We start from the raw sequence: 17,309 nt of genomic DNA, 5'->3' as shown, positions 1-17,309 counted from the left end.
CGGTGCTGCGGGGCCTGGCCTTCCTGCGGCGTGGGGCCGGCCTCTGCTCCGCCGGTGAGTGGTGACGTCTCCCTGCCGCGGGCAGGTCCTGCCCTGCCAGCCAGCCAGGTCTGCCCCAAAGACCTTTTCCCAGGGTCGAGTGGTTTCCCCTCTTTAATAAACATTGGCAGTAGCTGCGGAGTGACCCGAGACAGCTGGCTTTGAACCTTCACGGTAAGGACAAATCACGGGGATTAAAAAAGGAGGAAAAGCTCTCTTCCTTACGGAAAGTGCATTTTAGCTTTGGCCAGGTGTTCTGCATATATGTATATATTTTTTCTAATCTGTCATTATTTCTTTATGGTTTTCTCTCCCATCGCTTTTTCCTTTGTCCTCCATTTTTATGGGTGTAGGTTTTCTTCAGATGATTAAATTGTTGAATGACCTCCTAGGTTGATGGAGGTAGTGCTTCAAGGCAGGTAGCTTCAGGTTTTCTTAACATTAAACGCCGGATGAAACTACTTCGTGCTTTTCTCTGTATGTTAATACCTTAATCCCCTTTTCAGGAATCGGGTGAATGTATGCAATATACAGCATTCATAAATCAGTACTGGAAACTCCAAGTTAATCACAGAACAGGCCAAGTTGGTTATCCTTTCTGAAGGTGGTTTCCATGGGCAGGGTCACAAATGTGTTCTCCGGCACTGGAAATCCTGTTAGAACTTGAGGAGGAAGATCCGAGGATTATGGGCTTGTCCTCTCCTAGCAACTCCTCTGACACAGGCACCTGCCCCGCGCAGAGGCAAGCAGGAAATGTCTTCTCACGTCGTGCTATTTCTGTAACGCAGTGACCCTCAGAGGCTCAATTTATACAAAACGATGTTCCCTCGGATTCCTTCCTGGGCGCACAGGGCGATGTGTCGGGTTTATTTCTGAAGGCTCCGTAGCCTTTGCTTGCAAGGGGTAGCTCTGTGAAGGCACTTGCCTATTTTTGTAACAAGTGGGTGGATTTTTTTTTTTTTTTTAATAATCCAAAGCCCGCAGATCTGTTGTGCTCGGACCTTTGACCTGTGTGACCCAGAGGGGCCTGCACGGATCCGTCTCCTGAGCAAGGCGAGTGTGGCACCTTTTGAAGGTCTCGTTAGTTTTGCTTGTTTGCGTGCTGGGTGGCAAACAGCCAGTGTTTTACTGCGGGGATTTTCTGAGGGATATTTGCTCCATGAAGTAAGCGGTGTCAATGGCAGTGTCTGTAGTTTTCCCCAGTGTTTTGGAGGAATCTGTCCCAGCAGCGCGGCTGTTGTCCGTAAGGTGCTTGCAGCAGCTGGCGGCTCTGAAGGCAGCGATGCCGTGAGCGAGACAGAAAATCCAGGGCTCAGACCTGCGTCTGTTGGCCCTGGGGTCGGACACCCTTGTCCGTTGTCCTGCCTCGCTGCCAGGAGGATGAGAAGCGTGGACAGCTGGAGTAAATCTGGTCAGGTGTGGGTGGTCTCCGAGCTCCTTTTACTGTCGGAACTCGGTGTGGAGGGCGGCTTCCTGGAGGGAGGCTCAGCTGGAAGGATGCCGGCCTCTCCTCCGGCCTCTTCCCCATCCCACACAGCCCCGTGCTGTGGCCAGCCCAGCTCCCTGCTCACCCTCCTTGGTCCGTGCCCACGGGGCCAGCTCGGGGCTGGAGGCTGAGGACCCGACCTGGTGCGGCCCTGCCTCGTGCCCTGGGGCCGTGGGTCCTGCTGCCGACCGGCACCGCGCTGGATGCGGTTCTGAGACAGTTCAGGCCAAACCCCGTCCCTTCCAAGTGAGGTCACGGAGGCTCCAAAGTGGTGTGAATACATTAGCACTTGATTAATTTCATGGTCATATGCAGTATGGTAAGAGGACAAACGAGACAAATCCGAGGATTTAACCCTCTTCCTCTAGAATCTGTGCAAAAAGGTTATCCCAAACAGAGTTTGTTTTTAAATACAGTTAAATGTGGAGTTCAGCTTCAAGCACAGAGACCGTGTTGTTCCTACAAATTAATATGTAACTTCCTTCTGGATAATAATGATTCTGAACAGGTTTGAGGAGAAGTGCCAGGTCACAAACTTAACTCTTTGCCCTCTGCGTGCCAGGGTTGTAACCCTTATTGCCTTTGGGAGCTGCAGGCAGAATAGAGACCTGAAACAACTGACCATGTTCCTGTAAGAGCATTGCTTTGACTATTATTTCTTCAGTTCCACGGTCAATTTTTCTTGCTTGTAGCAAAACCTGATCATTAATATTTCATCTGGTATGCAATGCAATTGCTTCTGGAATGTCTTTACATGCTAAACTGCATCTAATGTTGGGGAAGTCATTTGCAGGCCTTGGTTGTGGGTGAAACACATTTACAAGGATGAAACCTAAGCGAATATTAACAGGAGTTGAAGCAGACCACAAAAACAAATGTTTGATGACTTAAGCAAATAAAGCAGCACTTTCTGAGACCTGCTGGGAATACTGACCTTCCGCACAAACATGCTCCTAGCCTAGCTTCAGCCTTACCAGTAATTCACGTTGTTCCTGCTGAATGTCATCTTGTGTTGGCAGAAATCAAGATTTTGTTTTTGTTCTCTATTGCAACTGCTGAAAGAATCGGAGTTTCTGAAAATACCCACCCACTAATGAGCCAGGTGGAGTCCCTCATGCAGAATGCTAGCTGGAAATGAGAGATGACTCACTCGGGAGGGTAAGGATGCACAGCATCTGATACCAAAAAATAATGATTCACCACAAATTCAAAGCATTTTTCCTTTGGATAAGGTTTGTTCTAGATGGGTCTCGTGAGACTCTCATAGCAAATTAGCTCTGTGAAACTTGGAAGGGAAGAATTTGCTCTGAAACTCTCAATGAGATGGTTGTGGAGGATGAAATTATGGAAGAATGAGGTGTAATGAGGTGCTTGTGTGGGTCAGAGGAAATGCCTAGCGTGCTCTTTCAGCCTGTGTGCTCTTGGCTGATCTCTGTTTCAAAGAGAGCAAACCGGCAAAGATGATCAGGGTTTTTCCTCCTGCTGCAAGACTCCTGCTTTGGCAGAGTTGATCATGGCAGCGAAGATGTTGTCCATAACTGTCTGCAGGGTCATATGGTCACACTTAATGTTTTGAGGTATCTGTCTGCTGGGAGTAATAACAGATTCTTCATTCAAAACTGTTTGACCCTACTGAGGGGAAAAGCCTCCTGGTGGAGAGGAGCGGTGGCGGATGCTGCGTGGGGGGAGGAACAGCGGCGGAAGGAGCAGGTGATCATCCAGGGCCACACGAAATGGTTTTGAAAGGCGAGATTCTGAAACTGCTTTTGAAAAAGAGCTGGAGGTGAAATCCTCTAGTTCGAGGTCTGTTCTGCCCGGTGTTCTTCTCTTTCTGAACAGCACATGCTGGGAGCAGACTAGTGCCAGGAGCATCGCCGCTTATTAGTGGGTGTTGTGATTTGTATAGATACACCTTGTCTGGCCACTCTTAATATGTGATGCTCAAAGTGTTAAGAAAATTGTATAGGAGTGACAGCTGTGGAAGAGGACAATTAGAAATTTTTTTTTTTTTTTTACACAAGTCGTCCCCTCCAGACCAATCTTTTTGTCTCCCAAATTCAGGGCATGCAAGGAAGTCTGACCCTGCCCTACTACCCTTCCCATGCGGTTCGTCTCAGTTATGGATGGTTGAATCTTCCCATTGAATCCCCCTTTAACGTTGTGTTTACCTGATTGTCTGTATCAATTAATTGCCCTGCTACTCCAAGAATGTAGTCTTAGATTTATGTTGTCCATTACGTGGATATACCAATTATTTAACTTAAAATTTATGATTTCATTATATAAGTGCTCTTTCCTGTGTAATTGCCTGTTACATGCTTGTAGTGCTTGATGATTTGTTACCTGCTTAACTACCTTCCTTTGTAACATACGTTAAAATATGTAAACTGTAAAATATAAGGTGTAAAGTTGTCCCCCTAGCACTGAGCTGCCAGCACATAATCGAAAGGACAGTTGAAAATATCTCTGTTCTTTAGTGCATGTCTAGATCTCAGGGAAGCTTTAGCAAGTGATGATAGTTATGCAATTGTACTGGCAATAGCAATTAGAGATTTATAAGTGCTTGTAAACGCTGCTATTTATAGGATGGCACTCTCTTTAACAAAACACTAATCTTTCTCTGCCGTGGAAGAAAATGTCAGGGTGGAGTAGTTCAGCCTTGTGTTGGGACTGGACTGTAGCAGCCAAAAGAACAGTGCTCTGCCCTTTGTTTAAACCAGGGGCTTTAAGCAGGCTTGCACATGAGGAATGGAGAAGGACCGGAGAAAAAATGTTTGAAACTTTGCAATACTTTCAGATATTGATATTGAATATCTATAGGGCTTTGTAGGTCATGCCTGTCTTGTGAGATATGGAATACTTATTTCCAGATCTCAACTGTAAATAAAAGTTCCTTGTTCTATTGAACCTCTTCTTGTGAGTCAGGGACAGGATAATTTTTGCTGCTTGTTCTTTCTTTGTCAATTAATTTGTCCCGGAGTACTTTTTAAAAACTAAAGCCACTGTGGCCGTGTTGTTGTTAATACTTCTTTATGAGAGACCCTGTACGTCCTCTTAAATATAACCGATGGGTCCCATTTCGGTGCGAGGTGGTGCTACTAGCACGAGTCAGGCTTAAATCCAAGAATAGGAAGAGACTTTTTGGCCGAATTAGTTGCCCAATTTACTTATAAAAGTTTCAGAAAAGTTATTTTCCTCTGTGCATTTTTTTGTGCTATAGTAAACCTTATGTTCTGGACAGCATGCACGCACACTGTTAAGCCATTTCTTTTTTAATACGTGCACAGTAAGTGATGGGATTAAATAATTAGCTGGGTAGATCCTATCAGCAACTCTCCAAGTGTTGCAGGAAGCAACAGAAGGATGGCTGCTTAAAAAAGCTGACTTGAATTGCTGTAGGCTTTGATTCCAATATGCAGCCATAGAGGGAGAAAAAAAGTGATTTTTTTTTTTAAAGACCCAAACACTTAAATAATGGAGAAGTCTTTTGTAGAAGGAGTGAAATAAATCCGAATTGTACAGAGCGTGGTTGGAGTTGTTGCCAGTAGCCTCTGTGGCTGGCTGTATGGGTAAAACCCTGCCGAGCAGACGAACCGTCGCTGTTGGCTGGTGCAGTTGTGCCTGAAGAAGGAAAATGTCGTGTTTCTTTGGCAGGTTTCTGCCGGAGTGTTCTTAGTAGAAACAGCCACAGACAGTCACTGATCGGAGTCCTGCTTTCTGATTGCTTTCAATTCTCTCAACTGGATTTGTTTTTTTTTAGAGCAGAGAAGTTTTCCCGGTGGAATTTTTCCATCCCTACACAAGACAGATGAATTTGTTTATCAGCTGCGAGGCTCCGGGACCCGTTACGGATGGTATTGCTTTGTATCGTGTAAAACATTCTTATTTGTGAGCGAGGAAGTTGGCAGAAATCACGTGATTTGTGGTGGGTGGAAAAATTATCTGCAGGCCGCTGCTCCCGTTGTCCTAAGAGGCTTAGAGGAATTACCGCGGGTGCAAATAACGGCGGGGCGTGCGCCGGTGGGCACGGCGCGGCGGGCAGGCCGGCGCGAGGGGTGCTTTGTGTGGAGCCCTTCCCTCACCGATATCACCGGAATAATGCCGTGAGGCGAGGAATCCACTTTGATTTCTGAGGAGCAATGTTGCTAGTGAAGACTGGCTGCTTAACGAAAGCAAAATGAGTGACGGCAGCACCTCGAGGCGCTGAGGGTTTAAGACTGAGCACGGAGGGGGTCCACGTGTGTCCGCAGTGGTTACCTGAGCCTGGGAAGGTTCCCAAATACTTGCTTTTGGGAACACGCTTCGGTTTGAGACAGACGAAGTGGAGCGAGGGAGGAGACCGGCCGGCACGCACCCTTCTCACCACGAGCAGGCAAAGCGTTAAAAGTCATCTCGGTGCCGCGGGTACGTTCGTGCGCGTGGGCAGAACGTGGCAGTTGGGAAGGGGAGGACAGGGAAGGGTGGGCATGGGCAGGGGCCGCGGGGCGCAGCCTGTCCCCACGCCGGGGACACGCCGCTGGCCGTGGCAGCGAGGGGTGCGGGGTGACAGCAGGCGCCCACGTGGTGGTGCAGACGCTGGCAGCGTTTGAGATTCTCGTGCTAGTTGGTTTACAGTTGAGTTTTTTTTTTTTTTTAATTACCCCAAATTCTGTGAGCGGCCCCATTGACTAGCTAGTATGTTGTTAGAGAGAAGCAAATTTATCTAAACCAAGGTGCGTGCCTCAAAACAGAGGTGCAGTGACTAGTGTACGTTACACGTGACACGCTGATGGCACGATTCCCCTTTATCAATTGTACTTTCTCGAAGTTCCCGGAGCTTTATAACTTGCAAAATGGGGCAATACGTTTTTTCCCCAAAATAATTTTGTTCTGCCTTTCTGAATGCTTGCCTGTTTGGGGTCGTGTTCCTGTCGTAGGGTATCTCAGTAATACGAATTGAAAGCCTGGGAACAGACTTCACAAGGTCACGTAGAGAAATGGGATTTCAGCTGTAAAGCTGAAGCGCAGTGCAATAAAACTACGGAAAAAGGATAACCAGAAAGGGTAAATCGGGCTGTAGGAACGGTGGCTGGAGAGCTGTGTTGAATGCTGTTAGCAAGGATTAAGTCCCGCGTTGTATATTCGCGTTCCGTGGAGGATCAAGTTTTATTCCATTTAAGAAGCTCTGTGCCGCCTCCTTCTTTTCCAAAGAAAAAGAACTGCGCTCCGACACAAACAAGCGTACTCGAGCCCTGCACGGCATCAGTACAGACAGCACCTTGATTTTTTTGCTTTGCGGTATTTTCTGTTAGCGTCGTCCTTATTTCAGCAGGCGTTACTGGTCTGCGTTCAGGGCACGACTGCTCCTCACAAAGCTTTTTCATCCTTGGAATGCGAGAGCATTTTAATCGGATTTTGATGGCGTTTCTTAGAATAAGGAGAGGGAGAGGGAGGAAGATTTCATTAAGATCCGTGCGATCGTGGAAGGAACAGATTGATTCTGATAAGCTGATCGGGTTAGCAACTATTTCGGAAAGAAGAGGTCGTGGACTCGAGGGGACTAGCGCAGCGTGTATCTAAGTCGTTGAGACAGAAATTCAGGTGGATTGAAAGATGAAAGGGCCCTGGCAAGGTGAGCGGAGTTCGTTGGCCTGCCCAGGAGATGAAGGCTCAAACGCAAGGGACAAAAATAAATCTCTGCAGTTTGTGGTGCAGTTGTGGTGCTGCCCTACGTCAAGGGAAGCTGAAGGTGATAACTGTTCTAGGCGGCAGGCTCGGGAAGGCACCAGTCCGCTCTTTTAAATATTCACGTGCACGGAAGAGCCCCGTTCCACAAGACCCGAAAATACTCATATTTATAAAGTAAATACACAGAGAAATGGATCGGGAGAGTGCCACTGTGTGACACTGCTTCGGAGACCGTCCAAAAGCGGACAGGAGGGTGGCAACACAAAATAGAGACCCCGAGTGAACGGTGATGAAATACAGCCTGAGTTTTTTCCTAAAGGCTAGGAACACGATAGCTTTTAAAAGAAAAAATAATGCATCTAACCTCATATCCTCGTGCATTGGCTACAAAGTTTAAATATTATTTTTATTAGGACAAAAATTTAAACAGAAAACATTCAGGTTATCGGTTACTGCTGAAATCTTAATTGCTGCTGGTTTTCCCTCATCTCTGCAGTAAGAATGTATTTAAAGCCAAAGCTAATCTCCTGCCATTGTTCGTGAGTTATTAGAAAAACTGCTTTGTCATGGTAAAAGCCGTGTTTAGGCTGAAAACCAGCCACTTGAAGGTCAGCCTCCAGGTAGTCCTTCACGTAATGTTGTCACAGAAAGGAGCTTTACAATAGAAAGTAAATTACAGTAATTGAGATTACAGTAACACAGAGCTCAGTGTTTAACCAGTGATTGACAACACTTGAATTTGCAAACAGCACTCACTGAAACGCGGATTTAACTGTGTTCATATTTAACGTCTGTCTATCACGCGGACCAAATTATTTACCCTTCACAGTTAGGCCAGGCTTTAAGTGATAATTTCTTGTTGATTCTTTAGTAACTGGAAGTTAAACAGCTTTCTACTCTGTACAGTTAAATCCGGTGGCTTTGTTTCAAAACAAGAGCCAGCTTTTTTTCCTCCAAATACCCGGGATTTTTGTCTCCTGTGGTATTACCCATGTCGGTCTGGGTGTGTGCCATACCAGAACCTGAACGCTCTTTGTTTATTTGCAGGAGATGTCTGATCCGTGTTGCTGAAGCGATCGCTGTCCCCTGTCGTTGGTGTGATCTTGGCAAGCTCTGCTGCTCACTATGACAAGTGGATCGGCTCGGATAGATCGCTTGCAGCAGAAAATGCGAATTATGGTGAGTAGCAGCAAAGCTTTTGGAAACTTGTGGAATATGCATTTATTTCTGTTTAGTTGTAGGCCTTAGCTATTAAGTAATAAGTGACGTTTTCAGTCACAGTGATCTCCATATTTTTGTTAGTATGAAAGAATATGTACAATGCATCTCGGCAGCTATTTATATTATGAGTTGAGGTTTATTTATCAACACCGGGAAGTCTGCTTCAAAGATAAATACATTTATTTTTTTAAAGTAACTCAGCAATTGAAGTCTGTTTGACTAATGGTAACCCAGTGCTGTGCAGATGCTTTTGCAGGTTTTGTCATATTATTTGGTTGTTAGGCCCAATCACTGAGTAATGGTGCGTTTTGTTGTGTGTTTTTTTTTTTTTTCCAGAGGAGAAGTAAGCTTTTCATTATGTGATACACATGCTCTGTAAAGAGCAAATCTGAGATACATCTTAATTTGAATTTAGCCACCTTCTGAATTAAAATTAGAATGAGTTTATTTGATATTCATGCTGACTTTACATCAATGCTTTCATTTTCTTTCTGTGTAGATTTTTCTTCTGTGCTGGATTTTTTCAATTCTGTTGAATGTGTAATTACAACTATGGCAACAAGAGTAGAAATAAATTCCACTTTGGCGTCTTTGACGACAGTACCTGACTTAAAAGAGATCAGAAATGAAGATAAATCACAGCGTGTGTATGTAAGTGTGCTTTCAGATGTAACTAGCAAGACAAAGGAGTCTTCAGCATCACTAACACTTGAAGACAAGAACAAATTTGGGAGTACTTCAAGATCTGCAACAATGCCCTCGCTAGGATCTAGGCCAAGACTTTTCCCAAAGCCTTTTTCTAAAGATACATCTTCAGATACTTTTGCGAATGTAAAACCGCCTGTTCCAGCTTTCAGATCAAGTAGTCTTATTAGAAAGCCCAATGAGGAGACAACATCTGTCAAGGTATTAGGTGGAAATGTTCCTCCATTAGTGGATCAAAAAGTAATTGAAAACGAAAGTAAGGCTGGGGGCGAAGTCGTCACAAACATGACCTTCTACACTGGTCCCAGTGCAAATACTGTCATTCTTTTTGAGGCAGCAGGAGCTGAGCAATCGAAGGTGAGCCTGGCCCAAGGAAAAACGGCTGCTGATGACCACAGAGTATTTAGTACTATGCAAACAAAGGAGCTTCAGAGCAATGCCAATCTGGAGAAGCCATTTCAGCCACCTGAGACGTCCAGGAATCCTGAAGGGTCTCTTCCTAGGCAGACATCGGTTTCTTCTAGTATTAGACTGGTCTCTTGGAACTCCCTCAAAACTGGTGAAAAGAAAGATGCTTATGAAGATCATCCAGGGGAGAAGAACAATAAAGTTGATTTCTCTACTGATTTGCAGCAAAGGCCAAAACATAGACCAGTATCTGCTATTTTTCTGGAATCATTAAAAGATCAAAAGCATCGTCCTGTGGAAGCTCCTGAGGAAAAGTCTCCTACAGAGAAATCATGGGTCAGAAGACCCAGGCCTTTGTCCATGGACCTGACAGCTAAATTTGAGCTTAAAGATCTTTCTTCTTGCAAGAAGACTTGTTCCTCCCATGAGAGCAAGGAGAATGTGCTGATAACTTCTTTTACTGACAAGGGCTGTCACGATCTGTCTGAAATGGGGCCAAAACCTGAAGAAGTGGAATTTAATAAAGGCAGTTCTTCGAAGATAAATTTGAAGTGCGGTAGTCAGGACACTGGCATCCTAAATAATGGAAAATACATATGGGAAACAAAACATAAATCTAAAAGTGAGCAAATTGAGACAAAACCAGGAGTAGTCACTAACTTGCATGGTTCTGAAAAATCCTTTGAAGCAACTATTGAAAGCAGAGCTAACAGGGATGGGAAAAAATTTGATCAAAAGGAGACAAGTGTCTTTCTAGGCAGTGAAAGCCCTGCAGCTTCCTCAGAAAAAGAGAACAGTATCATAAGAGGCAGTGTTAAAAAACACATCAGTTTGTTTACTTCAGAAAATCCCAATAGCTCAATAGATACAGAGCCTCTCCCATCAGCTGCTGAGAGGGAAAACAGATGTATGAACGTCCAGCAGAGAATCAAAGAACTGACAACAGAAAATACCGATGCTAAGCCAGGGAATCTACGCAGATCACTTCAATCGCGACCACTTTCTGCAGACTTGACAAAGATGTAAGTTTCAGAAAAGTTGTATTTAATCATCTTCTTCGTGTTCCATAAAACTTGCTCTATCAGTACAGTAAAATGTCTGCACGTTTTGGTTCCACTCGATGTAATTATTCTTTATAATATTATTATCAATCCCCTTTGCATCCACCCTGCCGAAAGAGAATGTAATGAAATACACACCGACAAAACATGCCGTCAGTATTGTAACCTTTGCATGTTACTGTAACAGTACATCTATTAAAACTGCATGCATTTTGAAATCTTGCGGTGTGTCTTGTAGGCTGTAAGCTTATACGTTTGTGAGGAAGCAATGACTGAGATTCCCTGTTTTAACTATGCTGTGTTGATGTCCGTCCTGTTGTCATCACAGTAGTTTTTCTTCAAAATAATTCTGAATCTTATTTCATTTGACACAGGAGAGGCAGGAATGCTTACTGTGTCTTTGAGAGTGGTATAGAATATTACGTTTTTGGCCAGACTGAAACCTTACTTCAATATCATTTAAGGCCTAGAGATCTATGATGTGCATTCTGCCTAACTGTGGCAATGGAATAGGGAAACATCTTGGGTTTCAAGACTCGCTCTGCCAATAACATAGAAAGCTCTCTGCTTCCTCTGATGTAAGTCAATCCTGCAACCCGTATTTCTGCAGATCTGCAGTTTTTTAGAGCGCTGTTGTTAGTGTAATATGAGATCTGCTAACTTTGACATACCCAAACCAACAGAAAAATCTTTCCCTGTAGAAAGATACTTTGGCCAAGATAAAATGTGCTCTTTCAGTGCAAAGTTGGGTACCTGATTATTCAAAATCAGGAGAATTTGGTTTTTGACATGAATAAGACCTATGGATGGTACTGCGAAGTTCATAAAGCACAACCTGAGGCCATGCTGCAGCGCCTGGTGCTGGATAGCTCATATTTTGTATGCGATGAGAAAGGGGAAAGGAGGGAGGGTTGCTGCTTTGGGTAGGGTGACAGGGTGCGCTCTGTGTAATGAACACGACAGATGTTTGGCTAAAAGGACCTGATTTTTGAGCAGTGGAGTAGAGTAATTTTTCAGCAAACCCTAGTCCTTTTGCATTGGGATGGAAATAAGAGGAATATAACTGAGGCGTGAGAATGTTAATAACTTTTCCACTATTTTGCCTCGTCATGCATCTCAATTCTTGCAGTATACAGTAAGCTGCATTACTAACAATTTTTTCAGAAGCAACAATCCTCTGGTCTAGTTACAGTAAAACCACTGAATACCGTTATAACACGAAATAGCAATGTTTCTCCTTTAAGAAATATCATTTATTGGATGATTTTTATTGACAGCAGACTGATGATACATCATCCCATTTGGTAGGAGGAGTGCATTTTAAGTGGAACTAAAAGTCTTTTCTCTTAGGTTTTCAAGCCCAACATCAAGCAGTGAAGCGAAGACTGAGAAGCCTGCTGATATTAGAAATGGCTCTGTGAATGAAACTCAAGAACATCAAAAAGTAAGAAAATGGCACCAGCCGATGTAGTCTCCGGTTAGGCTTGCCTTTCGAATGCAGAGAGCGCTATACCTTGTGTCCTAGTCTGTCTTTACCAATTGATGACTTTAAAGTGAGCATAGAGGGTATTAAGAATGGCGTAATCCTAATAGGTTTATCTGTGTAATTCTATCTTTAGGCACTTGAGGAGACAGGTTGCTAAAGTACGGGAGTATTTTGTCTGTGTTGAGTTTTTAAAAAGTTAAGTGTGCGTGCTGCAGGGAAGGTTAACTCCATCCCAGCCAGACCCAGTAGAAATGCATGTAATGGTATAGAGTGAAAAATATTTTGTATGCTATTTCAGTGGGACTTATAACATACAAAAACCCGTAGTGAATAGACTATGGCTGTTGTGGTTCTGTGCAGTGATTATTTTCGCTAAGCCTAGCATTAGCTTAGTGAATTTCCACATCCAAGTCACAGTTCCTTATTACCTGCTGTATGTTTCATGTCAATCTCCTAAGTAACATGTAACTTAGAAGTTTTGACAATAAAGTACTGTACAGAAAGTTCCATTTGCTGTAAAAGCTGTGAGGCTATTCCTGTTTCTAAGTAACACTTCGGTGTTTCAAAACAGTTTCTCTGCTAACACTTTGTAGTATCAGAGATTTAATGTTGTTTTGTGGATATTTCTTGGGAGTTCCCGTGGCTGTGTTTTTTCTTCTGCCTAGGTTTAAGACAGGAGTGATAAAGAAACTAGCAGCTTGATCAGAAAGTCTCTGTAGATTAATTTTTATTTTAAAGAGGATAAATTTATTTTAAAAAGAAAATCTTCCATTAATGGTGGAAGTACTGTTTTCAGAATCAGATTATTAAAGTAGGACTAAAACATTCCCTTGCTCTGCCTAGAAGAATACGTATCAGATTTAGAATAAATCATTATTTATAAACTTCTTTAGTGTTAATTTTCTGTCATTCTTCAGTTGCGGGATGTGCTTTTTTTAAGAGACTCTTAAGTCAATTCCATATTTTATAAATTTTAATTTGAAAAAGGAGTGAACCCTTGTAGGATCAGGCAGTGGTTTTTGATTCTTTATTGTTTATGTGCTGTTTCTTCAGTGAATGTTATTAAGAGAAACAGATTTCAGGATGCTAGTTATATTTCTGGAAAGTAGATAATTGTAAAGAATTGGCAACAAAAAGTCAATTCCCACTTCCCCTTTAACTCTTTCCTGCCTTAGCACTCATCACACCTAAGCAGCTCCAGCCGTAGTTACTCAGCTCCTCATATCCCTTGCAGTTACTGACCATGTCACTGCTTAGTGAACACCTATATCTGAAAAAACAGTTTCAACAAAACGTAGTGAAAGTACATTTGTTGTCTCCCAGGAATTCAGACTTCCTCTCCAGGTGCCTGTGTCCTGTGGTGCTGTTCTGTGCTTTGCTTCCAGGTCTGAATTTCTGCAGGGCCTGCAGCATAACTGATTCTGTGGTAGCTGGGTTATGAACCTTTTAAAGTCTTGTACTAGTTTTGCATGTGTTGTCTTCTCTGGAGTGTGGTGTGGGTGTGCATTTACTGCGGATTAAAATGTCTTGAGAAATCTGAGCTCAGGAACTCAGAATCATGCATGTCTCATGTATCGGCGCTTCATATGTTCTTTCTTTTCTTGATCTAAAAGTGAAAGTAAAGCATTGAGGTGATTGTAATCTAAATACAGACTGGAGCTGCACAGTGCTGCTTGGATCACCTGTATCTCAATGAATTTTGTGTTTAGAAACAGGGATGTTGTTAACTTGTGCAGGCTGTGTTGCACAGAGTAGGTGTTACTTATTTTGTTTAAAAGATGTGTAACAATGTTAACTGTTGGGTTTTTCTAGTTCCAGAGTAAGGAGATCACGCTTGCTCATAGCACAGATTTCACTGAGGCACATGCTACTGGGAACCCATGGAAACCCCGGCAGATTTTAAAAATAACAAACAAAACTGATCAGGCAGAGACAAAGGGAAGCTTCCTTGGAGATAGCCAGCATTTTTCTCAGCAAAACGAAAATTCTGTCTCGTTCACAAGCAACTTCGAAAAAAAATTAAAACCAACCACAGTTATGGAAAAGACCTACATTAAAACTGTCCGAGCCACCATGTTTGACCATAATGTTCAGAGGCACAACGTTGCTGATGATCGTCCTGGAACTGGTCCTCCACTGAAAATGAATAACGAACTTGAAGCAAAGCATGATGTGGTGGGGCATAACAGGAGGTCGTGGATGGGAGAAGCGGAGGAGACCACTAGTGTAAAGAAGGATCATTACAGTCAATCTGATTCATCGAAGCATATAGCTGACCTAGAAAAAAGTGGAAAACCAGCTTGTTCAAGTGATGGCAAGAAAATGACTCCTGGAATTTTATTAGAAAAACCTTCAGTTGAGAAAAGTGAAAAATCCACTCCAAAAAATGCAGAGGAGTCTTTTATTTTCCAAAGGATTGAGCCGAGATATGAAGTCTTTCAGATGTGTGGTGAGAGAGCTCTTAGTGAAGCCATTACGATGGCTCCTGAAAAAAAGGCCATGACACTTAGAACTAGAAAATCATCTGTGAAAGAGCAGAGAAGCGATGGGGATGTTTTACACACTGATCAGTCAGCTAGGGTAAACAGAACAAGTGACTACTTGAAAGAAGGTAATGTTATTTCAGATTCTAAAGATGTAAAAGCTTTTCCGAGCAGGTCTGCTTTTAGAGAACATAACGATTATTTCTCCAGTGAATGCACTTTATCTGAACAGAGAAAAGACTCTGATAAAACTGAAACTGATCCAATATTAATAGCTGAGAAAATACCTTGTTCTATAAACAAAAGTAAGTGCTTGGGAACAAATGAAAAAATAAGCAAGCTACATTCTGAAATTAAAAATGAAAAGAGCGAAGTCTCCTCCATGGATGAAACAGGGAGGTCTGATATGATCAAACGCTCCTCTGAGCAAAGGAGTTTTAGACGAGGAGGAACAGACTATGAATTTGGAACCAGCTTTGGTCATGAAGTTATTTCAACCAATGTAAAGAAGTATGGGGTCCAATCTTCTTCAGTGCTTTTAAGTGGACAATTATGTAGGTCTTCCAGTAGCCACAATCCCGATGTGAAAGAGGAATCTAGAGCCTTTGCTTTAAGGAGAAGTCTGGACTCAAACCGCAAAGAACAAGACTTCAGCTTAGATATTACAGCTCCTGAAAACAGAGAAAAGAACAAAGTAATAAAAGTAGTGGATCCGGAAGAAAAAGTCAGGAGAACCAGAAGTAGTGTTTCTGACTTGAAGATCTCTGAAAGATGGAGAAGGAAGACCTTGCCTTATGATTCTACCAAGGCAGAAGAAGTTGGCTGGTTCACACCTGAAAATACAAACAGGCTGAGTCGGACAGATCCATTGCACTTGGAAGAAGGTTCAGTTAAAAAGAAAAGTAGCAAAGAACAGGTGGAAGGAAGTGAGGCAAACCAAACTGTTGTTGGCAGTTCTGATGAGTACTTGAAAAAACAGAGTTCTAGCTCTGAACCAAAGGCAACTTATTTTGCAGTAACTTACCAGATTCCTGGTATCAGAAAAGAGAAAAGCTTTGTGGGTACTCCTAGTGCAAGTGTAACTAGTAAAATTTCTAGCTCGAGTGACGGAGGAGCAATTAATCTGGATCCTGCTTTTTCTGGAAGGTCCAAACCTTTATTACAGCAAACAGATAAAAATACAACAGGTACAAATTGTAGGGAAGAGTCACGAGAAGTATATGTCAAAAAGGATTGGATCAAAGAGGAAGACAAAGATGATGCTTCTTCCAAAAACAGTGCGTTTGGTAACTTAGATGTATCTGGGAAGGATAACCAAAAGTATTATGAAAGAGGCCTGGATCACTCTAAGGAGAAAATCATAGATGTTGATGCTTTGCTTTTAAAACAGGAACTGGGAAATACAGCTCAAACTGATCTCAAAAGTAGCAGAAGAAAAGTCTCCTCTTACCATGAACTCAGATCCCCTCTGCATTTTGCACAGTTACACAAAGACAGTGAACTAGACACGCAGAAGAGCAGTGAAAATAATTATGGTTTATCTGGAAGGAAGGCTGAGGATGGCTACAGATCCCAAATTCTTGATATTGATGCCCTTATGGCAGAATATAAAGAAGAATCAGTAAGTAAGAGGGCCGGTAATCTTCAAGACAAGTTCTCTGAAGAGCACAGTTCATTCAGTAGGAACAAAGCAAAGAACAAAAGAAATGTCTCAGATAAGACAACTTCCTATCACTGGAAAGAGTGGAAGGATCAGTATTCTGTTAGTAACAAGCAAGGTGACTGTGCAGAAAAGTCCCACAGGCCAGAGAAATTAATTGCAAATGAAAAGAACAAAGAGAAATTGGATTCCAGTGGCCCTGAGTTTGATAAACAGAAGTCCAAAGACAGAAAGTTCAGCCCCCCTTACTGGGGAAATACAAGCAGCGTGTTTTCAGATAAGTTTCTGAATTCTCCTGCGGAGTTCACAGCAAAGAAAACATTCATCATTGATGAAGATCAAGATGTGAACTTAGCTTCCAGGAACCAAAGTTCAAAATTTGTAATTGACAAGGTGCAGCCTGTAAGTGCAGTTGCAGACCAGAAGTTGGAAGTTAATTTTGCTTCCAAGCTGTCCATAAAGGCTGACGATGGGCTTTTACAGAAGAGGTTGGTCACAAAAGAACAGCTCTCAGAGGTGTCTCCAGAAGGTGATTGGAGCAAAAACGTAGCAAGAATCTCTATAATAAAGGACAAAGATGATGCAAATAAGGTGGTGGGTGACAATGACTCTTCCAAGGTGAAAAGCAAAACAAAAGATTGGAAGAACTACACGTCTGGTTTAGGAAGTGCACCCCCAGATTTGAGACGATCCTACTCAGAAAAGAGCCACCAAGGAAAAGACAATCTACCGCTCACGCAAGAAGTAAGGGGAAGAAAGGATCAGTACCGCTCCAGGCAAAGCTTCCCCTTGGAAAGTGTGGATAATGGGTGGAAAAACAAGCTGTCACCGCAGTCAGAAGCTTTCTTCCACGAGGATAAAAAGGTATTGCCAAATGGTACCCAAGTGTTTCCTGTAACTAAAAATGAAAGCAAGGAAAAGATTTAATTATGTCTCTATATAGCTTCTGAGTGCTAGGTGTGACTTTGTTGCAAGTGAGCAGATGTGAACTTTTCAGTAGATCTAATTTTCTTTTGGGGTCTGTTTCCTTGTGGAATCTGTATTGTACTAGGTTTTGTTTCAAATGCACAAATACTTATGGATATTTCTATGG

General features: G+C 42.8%; 1 protein-coding gene across 4 annotated transcripts in view; it reads left to right on the top strand.

Annotated features, from left to right (window-relative positions):
* Positions 1-17,309, top strand: part of KIAA1671 (KIAA1671 ortholog) — a 72,704-nt gene that overhangs the window by 9,941 nt on the left and 45,454 nt on the right. For 3 of the 4 annotated variants that reach the window (XM_066979285.1, XM_066979286.1, XM_066979288.1), the window contains exons 2-5: positions 8,240-8,371; positions 8,913-10,548; positions 11,938-12,031; positions 13,886-17,080. In XM_066979285.1, coding sequence (XP_066835386.1) covers positions 8,966-10,548; positions 11,938-12,031; positions 13,886-17,080 — 4,872 coding nt within the window. In that variant the 5' untranslated portion in view covers positions 8,240-8,371; positions 8,913-8,965. The remainder of the gene's footprint in view (positions 1-8,239; positions 8,372-8,912; positions 10,549-11,937; positions 12,032-13,885; positions 17,081-17,309) is intronic. The other variant, XM_066979287.1, reaches the window with a different exon arrangement.

Source organism: Anser cygnoides, chromosome 17 (genome assembly GCF_040182565.1).
Source record: "Anser cygnoides isolate HZ-2024a breed goose chromosome 17, Taihu_goose_T2T_genome, whole genome shotgun sequence".
NCBI classification, from domain to species: Eukaryota; Metazoa; Chordata; class Aves; order Anseriformes; family Anatidae; genus Anser; species Anser cygnoides.
This window is presented reverse-complemented; position numbering and strand designations above follow the sequence as displayed.